The 14871-nt window shown below is 51.3% G+C and overlaps 1 protein-coding gene across 2 annotated transcripts in view; it reads left to right on the top strand.

Annotated features, from left to right (window-relative positions):
• The window catches only part of COG7 (component of oligomeric golgi complex 7), an 82870-nt gene extending 69494 nt beyond the window's left edge, over positions 1 to 13376 (top strand). The window contains exons 15-18 of one of the 2 annotated variants that reach the window (XM_013048893.2): positions 2799 to 2913; positions 10057 to 10200; positions 12719 to 12819; positions 13168 to 13376. In XM_013048893.2, the coding sequence (XP_012904347.1) occupies positions 2799 to 2913; positions 10057 to 10200; positions 12719 to 12819; positions 13168 to 13170 (363 nt within the window). In that variant the 3' untranslated portion in view covers positions 13171 to 13376. Of the gene's footprint in view, positions 1 to 2798; positions 2914 to 10056; positions 10201 to 12718; positions 13141 to 13167 lie in introns of those variants that run through there. The other variant, XM_004778324.3, reaches the window with a different exon arrangement.
• Positions 13377 to 14871: the final 1495 nt, after the last annotated feature.

The following is a 14871-nucleotide window of genomic DNA, read 5'->3' as shown; positions in this document are numbered from 1 at the left end:
GAAGTGTCTGGTGATCCCTTGGGCGCGGAGGATGGCCTTGTTCGCTCTGTTCACTGGGAGCAGCGTCGAGTTCAAAATGGCAATCCCTCTCCTCCTGTTTCCCAGGGCATGACCTCATAAAGCTGTACTGATGAAACTATGAAGATGAGCGTCGGTTCTTCCAACCAATGGGAATCCTCTTATTTTTAGAACTGAGACGCTGTGTGTTACAGTCGGAGTGGATTGAGGAAATGATGTTGCTGGAAGGGACTGGAGAGGTTGTTGAACGATTTTACAGTTGAGGAAATTGAGCTGTTGGAGGAGTAGGGGAGGCCCAGATTAGTATCCAGGCCAGGGCCCTTGTCCACCTGCCGTAACCCCCCCATGAGTTAAGGTCTGTACCTGGGGGCTGATGAGCTGAACTCCGGAAATGAGCACTTACCGGACACACGCTGTGTGCAAGGACAGTGCGCGGCTCATATCACCGCCGTGAGGTGGTGCATGGTCCACACAGACTTTTATCTTGACAGCAACCATGTGAGCTGGGTGGCGGTAGCGTTCACGGGCAAGCAGTGAGCTTCTGGGCAATGGAGAGGGGCCGCTCTGTTAGGATGCCGGGCGCTCTGTGCATGTATCGTCCTTGGCACAGCTGTCTGAAGTCAGTATGAGACTGTCCTCCTGTCAGAGATGCTGATCCCAGGAAGATCACACAGCAGCAGAGCCAGAACTCAGACCCAAGGCTGTCTGACCACAGAGCTCTTCACTCTCCCAGTGTCACTGAGCTTACCCAAACCGAACAGCAAGGAGTGTGTATTGAATACGTGGGAAGAGCAGACAAACGGCCTCATTGAGCCGGTAGGCATCCCTTTGCACACTGACTGCAGAAAGATGAATGTGCACAGAATTCCCGAGGGAGACCTGGAGTCGTGGGGTCTGTCTAGCAACCACAGTGGTCCCCACAAGCTCAACCAAGCAGCTGAAGTTTGAGATGTCAGATTATTGAAATTTTGCCCCCGAGCGACACTCTGCCTTGCCGGTGATGCCCTTTCCCGCGCAGAGCCGCGTGGGCACTCTAGAGGGGCCCCATGGGAGATAAGACTCTGAAAAATGAAAAACAACATAGATGTAAGGTATAACGATCCTGACATCTCACTGCAGGTAAAGCTGGGTGTGTGGGTTTAGCCAGAAGGTATGGCCCCAGAGGAAAGCCGTACCAAACACAGGAGTATGCCTGGGGTCCTTGCACATAGTAGGTGTTCAGGAACGCCTGCCACGAGGAATTAGAATGGAGGGATCCAAGCGCAGAAACCAGCATCTGTCTCTTCCTCCGGCCTTGTGGGGAAATGATGCATTTGTTGCCGTGTTCGAGGTGCCGTGTACAGTGACAGCTGTGACTAGTGAGGAAAGTGGCCCAGATGCCTAGTTTTGAGTAGGGGATCATACTAAGGAAATGCAAAGAAAAAATGCTGATTGGATTTATGTTACCATCCGTGTGCCTCCTTAAAGGAAGAGCAGACTAACCCTGTTGCGTTAGCATGATGGACTAGAGGATGTTGGGACTTAACTAGAGTCAGCCCACGTTCAGTGTTTGGAAATGTTTGGAATCTCCCTCTGGGCTGGGAGATTTGGGGAGTCTGGGTGTGTGTGAGGCCAGGACAGGAAGATCTTACTTGGATAATCCTAAGGCTTTTAGTTGACAGAATCAGTATCAACTCTAAGTTTAAAGGTATGGAACAAATATAGAACCAAAAAAAAGCAGCAGCAACAACAACAACAAAATAAAACAAAAAGCAAGAGGCTCAAAGACCTTTTTTTTTTTAAATTTTTTTTAATTTTAAGATTTTATTTATTTATTTGACAGAGAGAGATCCCAAGTAGGCAGAGAGGCAGGCAGAGAGAGAAAGGAGGAAGCAGGCTCTCCGCAGAGCAGAGAGCCCGATGCGGGGCTCAATCCCAGGACCCTGAGATCATGACCCGAGCCGAAGGCAGAAGCTTTAACCCACTGAGCCACCCAGGCTCAAAGACTTTTTAAAAAAACAAAAAACAAAAAACAAAAGCAGTATGTTGTTGTAACCTGAAAATCAACCTTATTTTGAAACAAAAAACATATACTTACCTTAAAACACAAAACAGGAGTTTGAATAGAAATTAGCGTCTGAAGTATACCCGTGGTGACAGTCATGTGCATCCGACAGATGTGACAAACATTGTGGTATTTGTGGGCTTATCCCAAATGTCTTGTACGCCTGTCTTCTGCAGTTCCCCACCAGCCAAGAAGGCGTTGTCCATGTTTATTTCTAGACTCTGTATTATGAAATCAGTAGTGTTCCCTCCAAATTAATTTATAATTATAAATGGCATTTCTTCCCAACAAAATTCCTTCCTTCTCTTAGATCCCTTCTAAAGGGGAGACGCACAGCCAAGTTCAGAGGACAGGATTCAGATTCTTGCTTGGCCGGGCACCTCTGGGTGTTAGCACTTTCCTGGTTTTGCACCCATGAATAGTCATCATTTATGTTTATTTGCACAGTTGCTTGTCAGTGTCCATTACCTCATTTCAGGTAGAGATTGCACTGAGTGCATTCCAAGAATAGTGGGGCCATGAGTGTGAGGGTGAATCTGTGACGTCCATGCAAATTGCCGTTGATTTTTGTAGGGTCCTGTCATGGCAGTATTAGCACAGGCTGGAAAGATCAGAGTTGGGGTTGCCCCAGGCTTCATGCTTTTGTCTGCCCCCGGTTTGCCTTCACACGAACATGCTGCAGAAATAATGACCGTATGTGGCAATGTGGGGCTGAAAGTGCTTTCTTCTGTTTCAGATTGGGCAGTACATCATGTCCCTCCCCCTGAATCTTGAGCCTTTTGTGACTCAGGAGGACTCTGCCTTGGAGCTGGCTCTGCACGCTGGGAAGCTGCCCTTTCCTCCTGAGCAAGGTGAGCAGGGCCTGCCTGGAGGCCAGGAGAGGCTCACTGTAGCCCCATGCAAACCTGGGGCCCACGTGTTATCCCCCTGGGGCCCACGTGTTATCCCCCTGGGGAACTTCTGCAGCACAGAGTGGATTAGGGAGGAATTCCCGCAGTGCCCCTCGGGTGGGGAGGCAGGGGCAGGAGGTCCCAGGGTAAATTAGATGTACCCACGGGAGGTACATCTATAGCTAGCGCTCCAGGCAAGGGTCCCACCTGGCCAGTGCAAGCCCCTTCTTTGGACCATGTGCCGAGTAAAATGGCCCCCGCAAGAAGAGTTTTCCTCATTAGGACAAAAACAAACTCTTCACTGTAGAAGTGATGTTTTCTGTCCAGACGCCTCTGGTTGGAGCTTGTTCCTAGCTCTCCCGAGGCTCCTGGATCTCTAAACTGACAAGAAGATACAGTAATTAAAACTATTCCTTTTCCCATTATCTGGGCCCTGACACGTTTGAACAGAGACCATATACTTTCTGATCAAAAATCCTCTTATTCCTAATAAGGGATTTTATAGGCCTCCATAAGGCTGAGCAAACAGAAAAATCAGATGGTATAGAAGAGATTTCAGCAGCTTACAAGAAGGTACAACCCTGAGAATAAAATCACACTGAAAAGTTTAAACAGATGCTAAAAGGCATACCATATAAATGCAAATAAAAAGAAATCAAGAAGGTGATGTTGAATCAGAGCAAAAGATAACAGATGGGACCAAAGTGAGTCATTACATTGATAAAAGGCAGATCCCACAGTGAGCCTGTGACAGTCAGGTACACTGACATGTCAGGTGGCACAGCAGTGAGCGCTGTGAATGAGAAGCTACCCAAAATAGGAGAAACTTTTTTTTCTTTTTTGGTTAGATCAGCCAAACATATTTTATTACATTTGATAAGCGTTTGAAATCCAAGTTGTAATTAAAGCTGATTTGCTGCTTTTGTTTTTGAATGTAAAATAAAAATCAATTTTATATTTTGGTATACATTACATTTTATTGATTATGTTGTCCATATGACAAAAATTTTTATTATTAGCAAGTTATATTAACTATAAAAATTTGAAATGAATTAAATTGAAATACAGAAAGTTAAAACTAAAGATGGAAATTACACAAAAGGAAAGTGACTTATTGATACATTTTATGCCAACTTGGTTATTCCTATCCCATTAAACTATTTGGTGTCATAATCCTAAAATTTTATGATTTTGAGAGACAAAACCACGTGAGTATTGAGAATGTCGTGCACCTCTCTTTCAGGCTTTGAAAGGAAAATTAATGAGGCTAAAAGAGGAATTACTCAGTATAATCAATACACTTGATCACATCAGTACATTGGGCTTTTTAATCCCACAGAGAATAGGCTTTGTCAAATTTCTGTAAATCATTTGTGAAGATGTTACAAATAAAATCTCTGTGAGTTTCATAGGGTCATACACATTAAGGGAACTCATCATTTTTGGAAAGAAAGGATAATTGTATACAAATTTCACAGTTAGCTACAGTACGAGTGAATCGCAACTCAGGGGTAGGGAAGGGAAGACTCTTTGAAAGGAGAGCTAGAAGCTAAAGGAAGTTGAAAGTTGAATGTGAGAGACTAAAGCAAAACAGCGACATGGCTGGTAGTGGCAGTTCATATCCTTGTTGTATAAAAGTGCCCACGGATCAGTAAGAAAAAGATGACACCCCACGGAAAAATAAGTAAGTAACATGAAGGCATTCAAATAACCTCAAAACAGGAAGAAATGTGTAACTTTAGTAATCCTCAAATGGCTGTGAGGAAAGTAATGTAGGCCTTTATTTTTTTTAAAGTAGGCTCCACGCCATGTGGAGCCCAGTGCAGGGATTGAATTTACAACCCCGAGATCAAGACTCGAACTGAGATCACGAGTCCGACACTTAACCGACTGAAACACCCAGGCTCCCTGAATGTATGCCATTTTGTAACCTATCAGACTGACTATGTAGAAAATATATACAGATTTATATATATACACATATGTATGTTTGCGCTGAATGTTGGCAAGCACGGAGGAGAGCCGTTTAAATTATGCAGTTTGGATTTTTGGAGTTTGATACACGTGCATGCACATGCCTACACACAGACCCAAACATGCCGGGTGTGAGACCAGTTACACTGGAGTCCCAGGTTCTGCTCGTCTGGCTTCCAGAACAGCTTCTTGTTTCTTCTTTTTTTTTAAAGATTTTATTTATTTATTTGACAGATAGAGATCACAAGTAGGCAGAGAGAGAGGAGGAAGCAGGCTCCCTGCCAAGCAGAGATCCTAGGGCTCGATCCTAGGACTCTGGGATCATGACCTGAGCCAAAGGCAGCGGCTTCAACGCACTGAGCCACCCAGGCGCCCCTGGCTTCTTGTTTCTTATGTTCCTCTCATATTTTTTTCAAGAATATTTAAGTCAAATCCCACGCATCCTATTATTCCATGCACAAATACACCATCATGTATCCAAGATCGGACACCCAACCAACTGAGCCACCCAGGTGCCCCACCAACATGTATCTCTTATTGATGCCGATTATGTTCAAGTTCAAATTCTTGGGCAAGAAAATAGTGGTGCTGTGTCTATGTCTGTTACAGCACACCTGGGTGAGCGGAAGGCCTTATTGTCCCACTGCAAGGAAATAACATACACATTTAGTTAAACTGCAATTGTTTTCAGTCATTCATTCACTTACCAAACTGTTACTAATTGCTGGGCATTTGTTTGGGGCATTGTCAGGAGGGAAGAAACTCCAGCCATAAAGTAAACTTGTAGCAGGGATGGAAAACAGCAACAGGTCTTTCCAGGTATTTCCTTTTTTTTTTTTTTTAAGCCTTTCCCTCTCAACATCATATTGTGCAAAATTTCAGAGAGAAAACTGGGAAGAATTACCCAGGGGATTTCTAGCATGTTAACATTTGCACATTTTAAGAACTAGATGGTAAGCCGCCAGTAGGAGCTTTGAGGCTTAGAATAAATGGCTTTTCATAATCAGTGTAGTTAGAAGGTAGTTTTAAAAATCCTTACAAGTCTTTTTCCCGCAAGGAGATGGAATGTTGGGAACTTTGAAGTGATGTGTCCAGAGGTCACACACAGCATGTGCTAAAGCAGGGGCATTTGCAGGGAAACTGCAGTCCCTGTGCCCACCACGTCCGCGCTCTCGGTGGGGGTGCTGAGGATGGGCTGCCGTGGGGTGGGGTCCCCCAGAGGTGGCTCGCACCTGCCGGATGCAGGGCAAAGGTGCTGCCTAGGTGTGGTGCTGGGCCCCCTGGAGGCTTCCTTCTGTGTGGCTGGGGTTACGGGCTGAGGGGACAGCTGGTAGGCCCTGACACAGAGTGGCCCTATGGGGAGGCCCAGGAAGGTCGGGACTACACATTCCCACAATCAGACACAGAAGCCGAGCCTGGTGCTTCATCTAGCTGGCTTTTTAACACCCTCCTCCTTTTTTGTTTTTGTTTTTTTAATTTTTTTTTTTTTTCAGGGTTCCAAGATTCATTGTTTATGCACCACACCCAGCGCTCCATGCAGTACGTGCCCTCCTTAATACCCACCACCAGGCCCTCCTAACCCCCTTCCCACCTCCCCTCCAAAACCCTCAAATTGTTTCTCAGAGTCCACAGCTTCTCATGGTTCTTCTCCCCATCCGATTGCCCCCAGCCCACTCGGCTGTCCTTCACTCAATGTCCTCCATGTTATTCCTTATGTTTCACGAGTAAGTGAAACCATATGATAACTGACTTTCTCTTCTTCACTTAGTTCACTCAGCATAATCTCTCCCAGTCCCATCCATGTTGATACAAAAGTTGGGTGTTCATCCTTTCTGATGGAGGCATAATACTCCATTGTATGTATGGACCGTATCTTCTTTATCCATTCGTCTGTTGAAGGGCATCTTGGCTCTTCCCACAGTTTGGCGACGGTGGCCGTTGCTGCTGTGAACACTGGGGTACGGATGGCCCTTGTTTTCACTACCTCTGTATGGGGTAAATACCCAGCAGTGCAATTGCAGGGTCATAGGGTAGCTCTGTTTTTAGTTTCTTAAGGAATCTCCACACTGTTTTCCAGAGTGTCTGTACCAGCTTGCATTCCCACCAACAGTGTATGAGGGTTCCTCTTTCTCCACATCCTCTCCAACACGTGTTGTTTACTGTCTTGTTAATTTTGGCTTTTCTAACCGGCGTAAGGTGGTTTGGATTTGAATCTCCCTGATGGCTAGTGACGATGAACATTTTTTCATGTGTCTGTTAGCCATTTGTATGTCTTCTTTGGAAGACATGTCTGTTCATGTTCTTCTGCACATTTTTTAACGTGATTATCTGTTTTTTGGATGTTGAGTTTGAGGAGTTCTTTATGGATTTTGGAGATCAGCCCTTTGTCTGTAGTGTCATTTGGGACTATCTTCTCCCATTCTGTGGGTTGCCTCTTTGTTTTATTGGCTGTTTCTTTGCTGTGGCAGAAGCTTTTGATCTTGATGAAGTCCCAAAAGTTCATTTTCGCTTTTGTTTCCTTTGCCTTTGGAGACATCTCTTTTATTTTTTTATTTATTTGACAGAGAGAGAGAGATCACAAGTAGGCAGAGAGACAGGCAGAGAAAGAGGAAGGGAACCAAGTTCCCTGCCAAGCAGAGAGCCCTGCGCAGGGCTCAATCCCAGGACCCTGGGATCACGACCTGAGCCGAAGGCAGAGGCTTTAACCCAGTGAGCCACTCAGGCGCCCCTGGAGACCTGCCTTGAGAGAAGTTGCTGTGGCCGATGTCGAAGAGGTTACTGCCTATGTTCTCCTCTAGGATTTTGACGGATTCCTGCCTCCCTTTGAGGTCTTTTATCCATTTTGAGTTTATCTTTGTGTACGGTGTAAGAGAATGGTCTAGTTTCATTCTTCTATGCATAGCTGTCCAATTTTCCCAGCACCATTTATTGAAGAGACTGTCTTTTTTCCACTGGATATTTTTTCTTGCTTTGTCGAAGATTATTTGACCACAGAGTTGTGGGTCCATAGCTGGGCTCTCTTCTCTGTCCCACTGGTCTATGTGTCTGTTTTTGTGCCAGTACCACGCTGTCTTGGTGATCGCAGCTTTGTAGTAAAGCTTGAAATCAGGCAGCCTGACGCCCCAGTTTTTTCTTTTTCAACATTTCCTTAGCAATCCGAACAGCCCCTCGTTTTGAGATTTCTTTTCTCACCTGCATTTTGTGTATCTTGCTCCCATATCTTGCTTCTTGTCCTTGCCCTCTAATTATTCCTGCCTGCTTGAAAACCCACAGATCCCCTAGAACCTACGGGATGAGATCTTGCTCCTCCCTGGCCCGCATTGGAGACCCTTCTCAATCCCACAGTGCACAGCCCCATCTCCCGCCCCGACGTGCTCACACCCCAGCCACTCAGAGGATTTTTTTTTTCCTGAGTAAAAGTCTCCTGCCCCGAGAGTCCCACTAGCATCCGAGGAGTGATTGCCCGGGGCGCCTCTCTCTGCAGCTCTGTGTGCACACGCATGTCAGCAGCAGGACCATTTCCCACGTGCCCTGTTTGTCCCGCGCGCTTCTGTAAACCCGTGTGTGTGCGCTATCTGCCCGACTGCCCTTTCTCCTCCCGTGTGTCTGGGAAACTGTCCCTCGTGCTCAGGAAGCCCGGGGATGAGCTCTCACTTCCGGGCTCCTGTTGGTCTTTGGCGACGCCCTGGCTACAGCCCCGACATGGCTGCGTGATGGGGCCTTGTCTGTCCCCCGGCCAGAGTTTGCCTTCGGGGCCGGGGGCAGTGTGGACCTGGCAGGGCCTTAGACGGGACTCGTCCAGTTAGCAAGCAAGCAAGTACCTGCCACTCTCTCGGTCCCGCATGGGCGCCCCGTTCCCCACCCCACAGAGCCACCCCAGGCCTGGTAGGCTTATCCTTTCCTGGGCCAGGGTCTCAGGGAGGGAGGGTTATGCCCCAGACCAGCCACCCTGCCTGGCTGCGTTGCCGGCCACACGACCACCGGGCCAGCGGTCCATTTCCAGGGTGGAGGCCCTAGACCTCGTGTTCTTAGCCTTGTGCTCAGTTATGTTCATCCTATTTTTAGTTTTTAACTTTCTGGTTTGTGTTTGTTGTACAGATGCTACATGTAAAACAAGGTCACAATTTTAGAAAGAAAAACCATGACATCCCATCGGTGAACACCGTGGGGTTTCCATTTTCCCACGTGCGGATGGTATTTGACTTGTAGCTTTGTGTTCTGTATTACTACTGTTGTTATTGGTGGTGATATAGCAGCATTTTGCTTATCTTCTTCTACATGTATTTGTTTTCTCTACTTGTCCGCCTGCTTTTTTTTGTTGTTTACTATCAGGCCTCAGGGTGCAAGGGCTGTCGGGCCAGGACGGCGGCTCCCTCTCCCCATCTCCCTGCCCCAGCCTGACTGGCTCTCGCGACCTTGCTATTGACCTACAGTCATTGTCTGTTTGCCCTGAGATGGGGTTCCTACGATTCTAAGGGCGCCCTCATCGACCCAGGCCTGTTCCCCCAACCCTGCCCGCTCCTGCTCTGTATACAGACTCCTCCCCCTTCCCCACAGGTGATGTGACACGGAGAGTCACCACGTGTGCGGCACTGGGAGTGTGTCACACACTCCATGCTTGAGGCCCAGACCAAGGCGTCACGTGACTCTCACCACAGTCCCGCAGAGTTGGGCTCTCAGAGGCTGGGGAGCACGCAGCTCATCCATGGTGGGGGCCCTGGTCCGGGTCTCCTCCTGCCGCGGTGCCTGTGCGTCAGTCGTTGCCATGGGTCTGTCTCCTGTGGGCCGTGCTGGCTCGCCCACCTTCTCAGCTCATATGGGCTGCGTGTCCTCTCCCGGGGTCCCCCTCCTGCCCCCCCTCCCGGCCTGCGTGGCTGCACAGAGCCCCTCGCCTTCAGGCACGCGGAGATCTCTCTCCCTCACCTGACTGCGCCCTCTCCGGAATCATCTTCGTACTCCGTCCTTACCACCAATTGTTCTCTGTCCCCGTGTTGCCCACGGAGACTGCAGCTCCCTGGTGTGTGCGGGTATTTGGCCCCCGCCATGGGCCTGGCCGCCTGGAGGCGAGACCTGCCGCCGATGGGGTCCTCCCGACCACGGTCGTTTCTGATGCCCTTCCTCCCTTCCCAGGGGACGAACCGCCCGAGCTGGACAACATGGCCGACAACTGGCTGGGCTCCATCGCCAGAGCCACGATGCAGACCTACTGCGACGTGATCCTGCAGATCCCCGAGCTGACCCCGCACTCCACCAAGCAGCTGGCCACTGACATCGGTGGGTGCCCCCGGGGCAGGCGGCCGGAGGGGTGGCTGTGGCCCATCGCATCGGTCGGTGCCCCCACCCTCCAGCTCTGGGCTTGGCTGCGGAGCTTGTTAGAAATGCAGACTCTCTGGGCCTCGTCCCCAGAGATTCTGACCTGGAAGTCTGGGTTGAAGGCTGGACATCTGTATTTTGAAAAACGTCCTGGGGGATGCTGGTAGGCTGCCCTTGAGGGGGGCTTCCATGAGGTGGGTTGAAGTGAGTGACACAGACTTGCCTTTGCTGCCTGGCCTGCTGCTGCTTCTGTATAATTCCCCGAACCAGTGCTGATTAGGCTGCCACTGTGTCCCAGGCATGCCAGGCACTGAGCCAAACCCTTGTACCCACATTGAAGGCCACCTTCAGGGCCCCCCTGTGAGGTCGGTGCACAATGGAGGTCCCCCCCGCCCCCAGTGCTGGTGAGGACACGGAGGCATAGGACAGCTGAATAACAAGGCCACATACGATGCCTGTGTGCCTCCCTGGTCAGAGGGCCACATGCCCACCTGCTCCTGCTGGCGCCCGCCCCCCCGCAGGCGGGGCCCTGAGGTTGTGGATGCTGTGGGCAGGAGGCAGGGGAGTCTCCCCAGGGTCTTGGTATCCTTCCGTGGACCCGTCTCCTCTTTACCTGAAGCAGCTCTTGGGGTGGTGGGGAGAGGGTCGTAGGAGCCTTAGAGATCAGCTCCCTGGGGACCCAGACAGAGCTGTGACCTGGACATCCATGGGGCCAAACCAGGCTATTTTGCTACAGAAGAACTAGAAGTGAGGTGCTTTCCTCCGGGTCCTGAGACGGGCCACTAGGGACGGAGCCAGGCCTGGAGTCCAGTGTCCTGACTTCACAGTCAGCCCTGCGCAGTCGCAGAGAGCAGCCAGCTCTTCACTGTGGCTCTGGGCTGTGTTTAGGGAGGAAGGATGAGGCAATCCTGGCGCCCGGAGGCGGCGCCTGTTGGTACAGGCAGGCGCACTGAGGACGGAACCAGTCGGGACGAGCGAGATGCTGGCATTGCCGGCAGGTTCCGGGGTCCCTGTTCTTTCTCCCTCTGTGTTCAGCTCCCTCTGAACCTCTGGTCCCGCTCGGCACTGACCAAGCAGCCATTCCATTCCGTGTGAGCCACAGAGCCTGGAGCCTTAGCCACTCCCTGGGCTTACTGAGCTTCCGCAGCGGGGAGCGTGGCCAGGACGGGCTCCCGGATGAGCGGAGCTCAGTTTTACAGATAAACTCATGCGGGTGACAGGTGCTGGGACACCGCTCAGCCTGAGTTGGACGTGAGCCAGCCAGCCCGCCAGGGCAGAGCAGGCACCTCCGGTGGGCTGTGGCTGGAGCCGGCCATGGACAGAAGGGCAGCAGGGGCTTTGGTGGGGGGGTGCTGTTCGCTGCCCTTGAGGACGGGATGAAGGCGGAGCCAGAGGACACCACAGAGCACTCCCCTCAGGTCTGGCTCAGATGTGCCCTGCGGGGAGGAAGTCAGGGCAGCACTCATTTGTTACCTGTGACACATCGGGTGCTCCTGTGGCCTTTGGCCCATTTCATCCTCTTGACAGTGCAGCATCGACGGATGGATGCAGGGCCTCAGAGAGAGGGGTTCACCGAGCTCACCCCAACCTTGGAAACCAGTTCTCACCTGCCGCACTCTGCCAGTGTCGCACAAGCTTGCCTGGTGGTTAGAGTCGTGGGGCTTCTCTTAGAAGGATCCTGGGCCCTCTCTCGGAGTTTCTCACCGATGTGGTCTGGGGCGGGCTCGGGAATCGGTCTCTAGCTCGGGCCCCAAGGGGTGAAACGGGAAGTGTGGGAACGTGCAGCGCACCAGGCCCCCAACCCGGACACCGTCCTTGTCTACACGGGGAGCTTGTGCTGGGAAGTCTTAGTCGCTGCGCGTATAAACCCGTGTGTCCCCGGACTCCTTGGGGTCTCCATGTGGTCAGTGGGGTCCCCTGGGGAGTGTGGTCAATAGCTCAGGAGTCCCAGTGTAGCACTGTAGGGGGTGGGCTCGTCCGGCTGCAGAGCTGAGTGTGCAGTGCGTGGTGGGGGAGGGCCAGTCCTATATGCAATTAGAACTCCCAGATTTGGGCCAAACTGACAGGGTTTCTTTTCCGTTCTTCTTCTTCTTTTTTTTTTTTTTTTTTTTTAAGATTTTGTTTATTAATTTATTTATTTGAGAGAGAAAGTGCAGGGGAGCAGGGAAGAGGGGCAGAGGGAGAGGGAGAGAGAGAATCTCAGGCACACTGTGTGTCGAGTGTGGAGCCTGACGCGGGGCTCGATCCCAGGACCTGAGCTGAAATCCGGCATCAGATGCTCAACTAGTTGGGTCCCCCAGGTGCTCCTAAGCTGACAGTAGGTTTAATCCTCTTGGAAAACCGCTCAGAGTAAAAAGGCCTGGCTGCTCGGGGCAGAGTGGACACCTGGCATTTTGGGGGGTTCAGGGTGGATGTCTGTCTCCGTCCCACTTGGTGCTCAGTCTGTTGAGCTGTGTGTGTCTGCTCCCCATCCGTACAGACTACCTGATCAACGTGATGGATGCCCTTGGCCTGCAGCCGTCCCGTACCCTTCAGAATATCGTGACCCTCCTGAAGATCAAACCGGAGGATTACAGGCAGGTCAGCAAAGGCCTGCCCCGTCGCCTGGCCGCCACAGTGGCTACCATGCGCAGCGTGGACTACTGACAGCCCCCCAGTCCCCCAGCCTGGTTGAGAAGAGGCCCGGGGCTGGGGTTCCGGGGTCACAACAGCTCTCCAGAATGGATTTGTTCAAAACTTCTGCCTGGGATTGGGCACAGTTCATTTCAAAAAGACTTGTTTCGTTTGTATAATCAAAAGGGGGGGGATGTAAATTAGAGGCGTATTATTTATTAGAGCAGGATTTTCAGATGATTTTCTGAATGATCCGATCTGAAGATTGATAAATACCGTGAAATGAAAGAAGGCTGTTTTCTTTCCTTTGCTCAGTGAATATTTGGGTGCCTTCCATGTGCTGTGCTCCAGGCCTTGGGACACAGGCCAGAAAGGAGGGGGGAGAATCACCAGAGAAACCAGCGAGGAAGAGGCATCAGGGTGGAGGGCAGCCCCCAGACCCACAGATCAGAGCCATGCCTGGCAGCGAGGGACCGACGCAGACCAGGCCCTGGGTCACATCCAAGGTCAGCGGCATGGAAGTAGGAAATCAGGTTAGAGGGGAGCTGGGGGTCAGATCATGGACCAGCCTGCCGGCCATGATGAGGATTCGAGCTTTTACTTTGTCTCATTCGAAAACTCAGCGGGTGTTGGGGACTCTCAGGTGTTTTTGCCAGTAGCTTCTCTGTTAAGACGAACAGAAAAAGGTAATTTGAGTGACTCAAGAAAATAGCATCTGAGCTTTCTCAAGAGCAGGAAGTCCTGTGGCGCCAGCTTTGGGCAGTAACTCAGTGGCTGGAGGAGTCAGGACCAGGACCAGCACTTCCTGTGATTTTGACCTTTCCTCCACGTGCCGGCTCCTTCCCCCGGGCAGGGTGACTCTTGCAGCCGCAGACATCACACCGCGGTCCAGGGGGAGGGACGATGGCAGAAGGGACACCGTCGCTTCACCCTGGAGGCAAAGGCCTCCCGAGGGGCCCCCATGGCTGTCTCCTCGTTTGCTCTGGTGGGTTCTTGGCCACCAGGCATCCTCCCAGCAGCAAGCAAGGCTGGGAGCGCGGGCAGCAGGACACGTCTAGCTGGGGTTCTCTTGGGCAGGATGGTCGCGGGGCATTCAGTGGCATCCCTGGCCTCTGTCCACCAGACGCCGGTGGCGCTGTCCAGCTGGGACAGCCAGAAAGGTCTCCGGACCGTGCCCAAGGGCCAGACTCCCCTCCAGCATGGAAATCCTGACGTGGACCAGGCAGGACTTTTTGCCTAGGCTGGGCGCCCTGATGCCATGTGCAGGCCCGGTTTCTGTTAAAACAAGAGAAGGGGGCACCACTGTGTCTGTGGGGTCCTTTGTTGGAATTCATGTGTCAGGCGTTCCTGCTGCAGCAAAGGCTTCTTTCTCTCTGGGATGCCTCAGCGGCCCCGGGGATTATTCCCATCTTACACACAAAGGCATTAAGGTGTGGGCGGGTTAGGGGCTTGCCTGGTGCCCGCGGCGCCTGTGCTCCTCACCATGGGATGGACGCAAGGCGAGCACAGGACACCTATCCTGGCCAGGACAGTCAGCTTGTGCTGGCCCTCCGAAGTGGCACCACTGTGCGCACAGCCTCTCGGAAACTGGCCCTCACAGGCTGCCCGGGCCAGTGCCGTGCTGTTCCTATCATCTAGGGTTTCCCCACGTTCTGTCCACATACACTGGCCCTGAAAGAACCCGCACCAAGAAAAATACTGTGTTTTCTCATGTGGTGGATCATGGGCTGTCCCTGGCAGGGATCGAGCCTGGGTCCTGCCTTGAAGAAGTGAGAGCTGGAAACCTGGAAGGCAGAATGTACTATGCAAAGTGGAAACCTCTTTGGGGTGACCTTTGTGCCAGTGTCCAGGAGACCTGTTTGATTCTTGGCTTCACCACCTCCCGACTGTGTGATCTTAGGGAAGTAGCTTCCCCTCTCTGAGCCTCATTTCCTCTTGTGAAAGATGGGAGCCACAGTAGTACCTAATCAGGGTTATTTGAAGAACTGGTGAGGTCCGGCAGGGGTAAGGCATGTAACA

This window comes from Mustela putorius, unplaced genomic scaffold (assembly GCF_011764305.1).
Source record: "Mustela putorius furo isolate JIRA1106 unplaced genomic scaffold, ASM1176430v1.1 tig00004041_pilon_pilon_pilon, whole genome shotgun sequence".
Taxonomy (NCBI): domain Eukaryota; kingdom Metazoa; phylum Chordata; class Mammalia; order Carnivora; family Mustelidae; genus Mustela; species Mustela putorius.
Note: the sequence above shows the minus strand (reverse complement) of the source record. Positions and strands in the feature narration are given on the sequence as shown.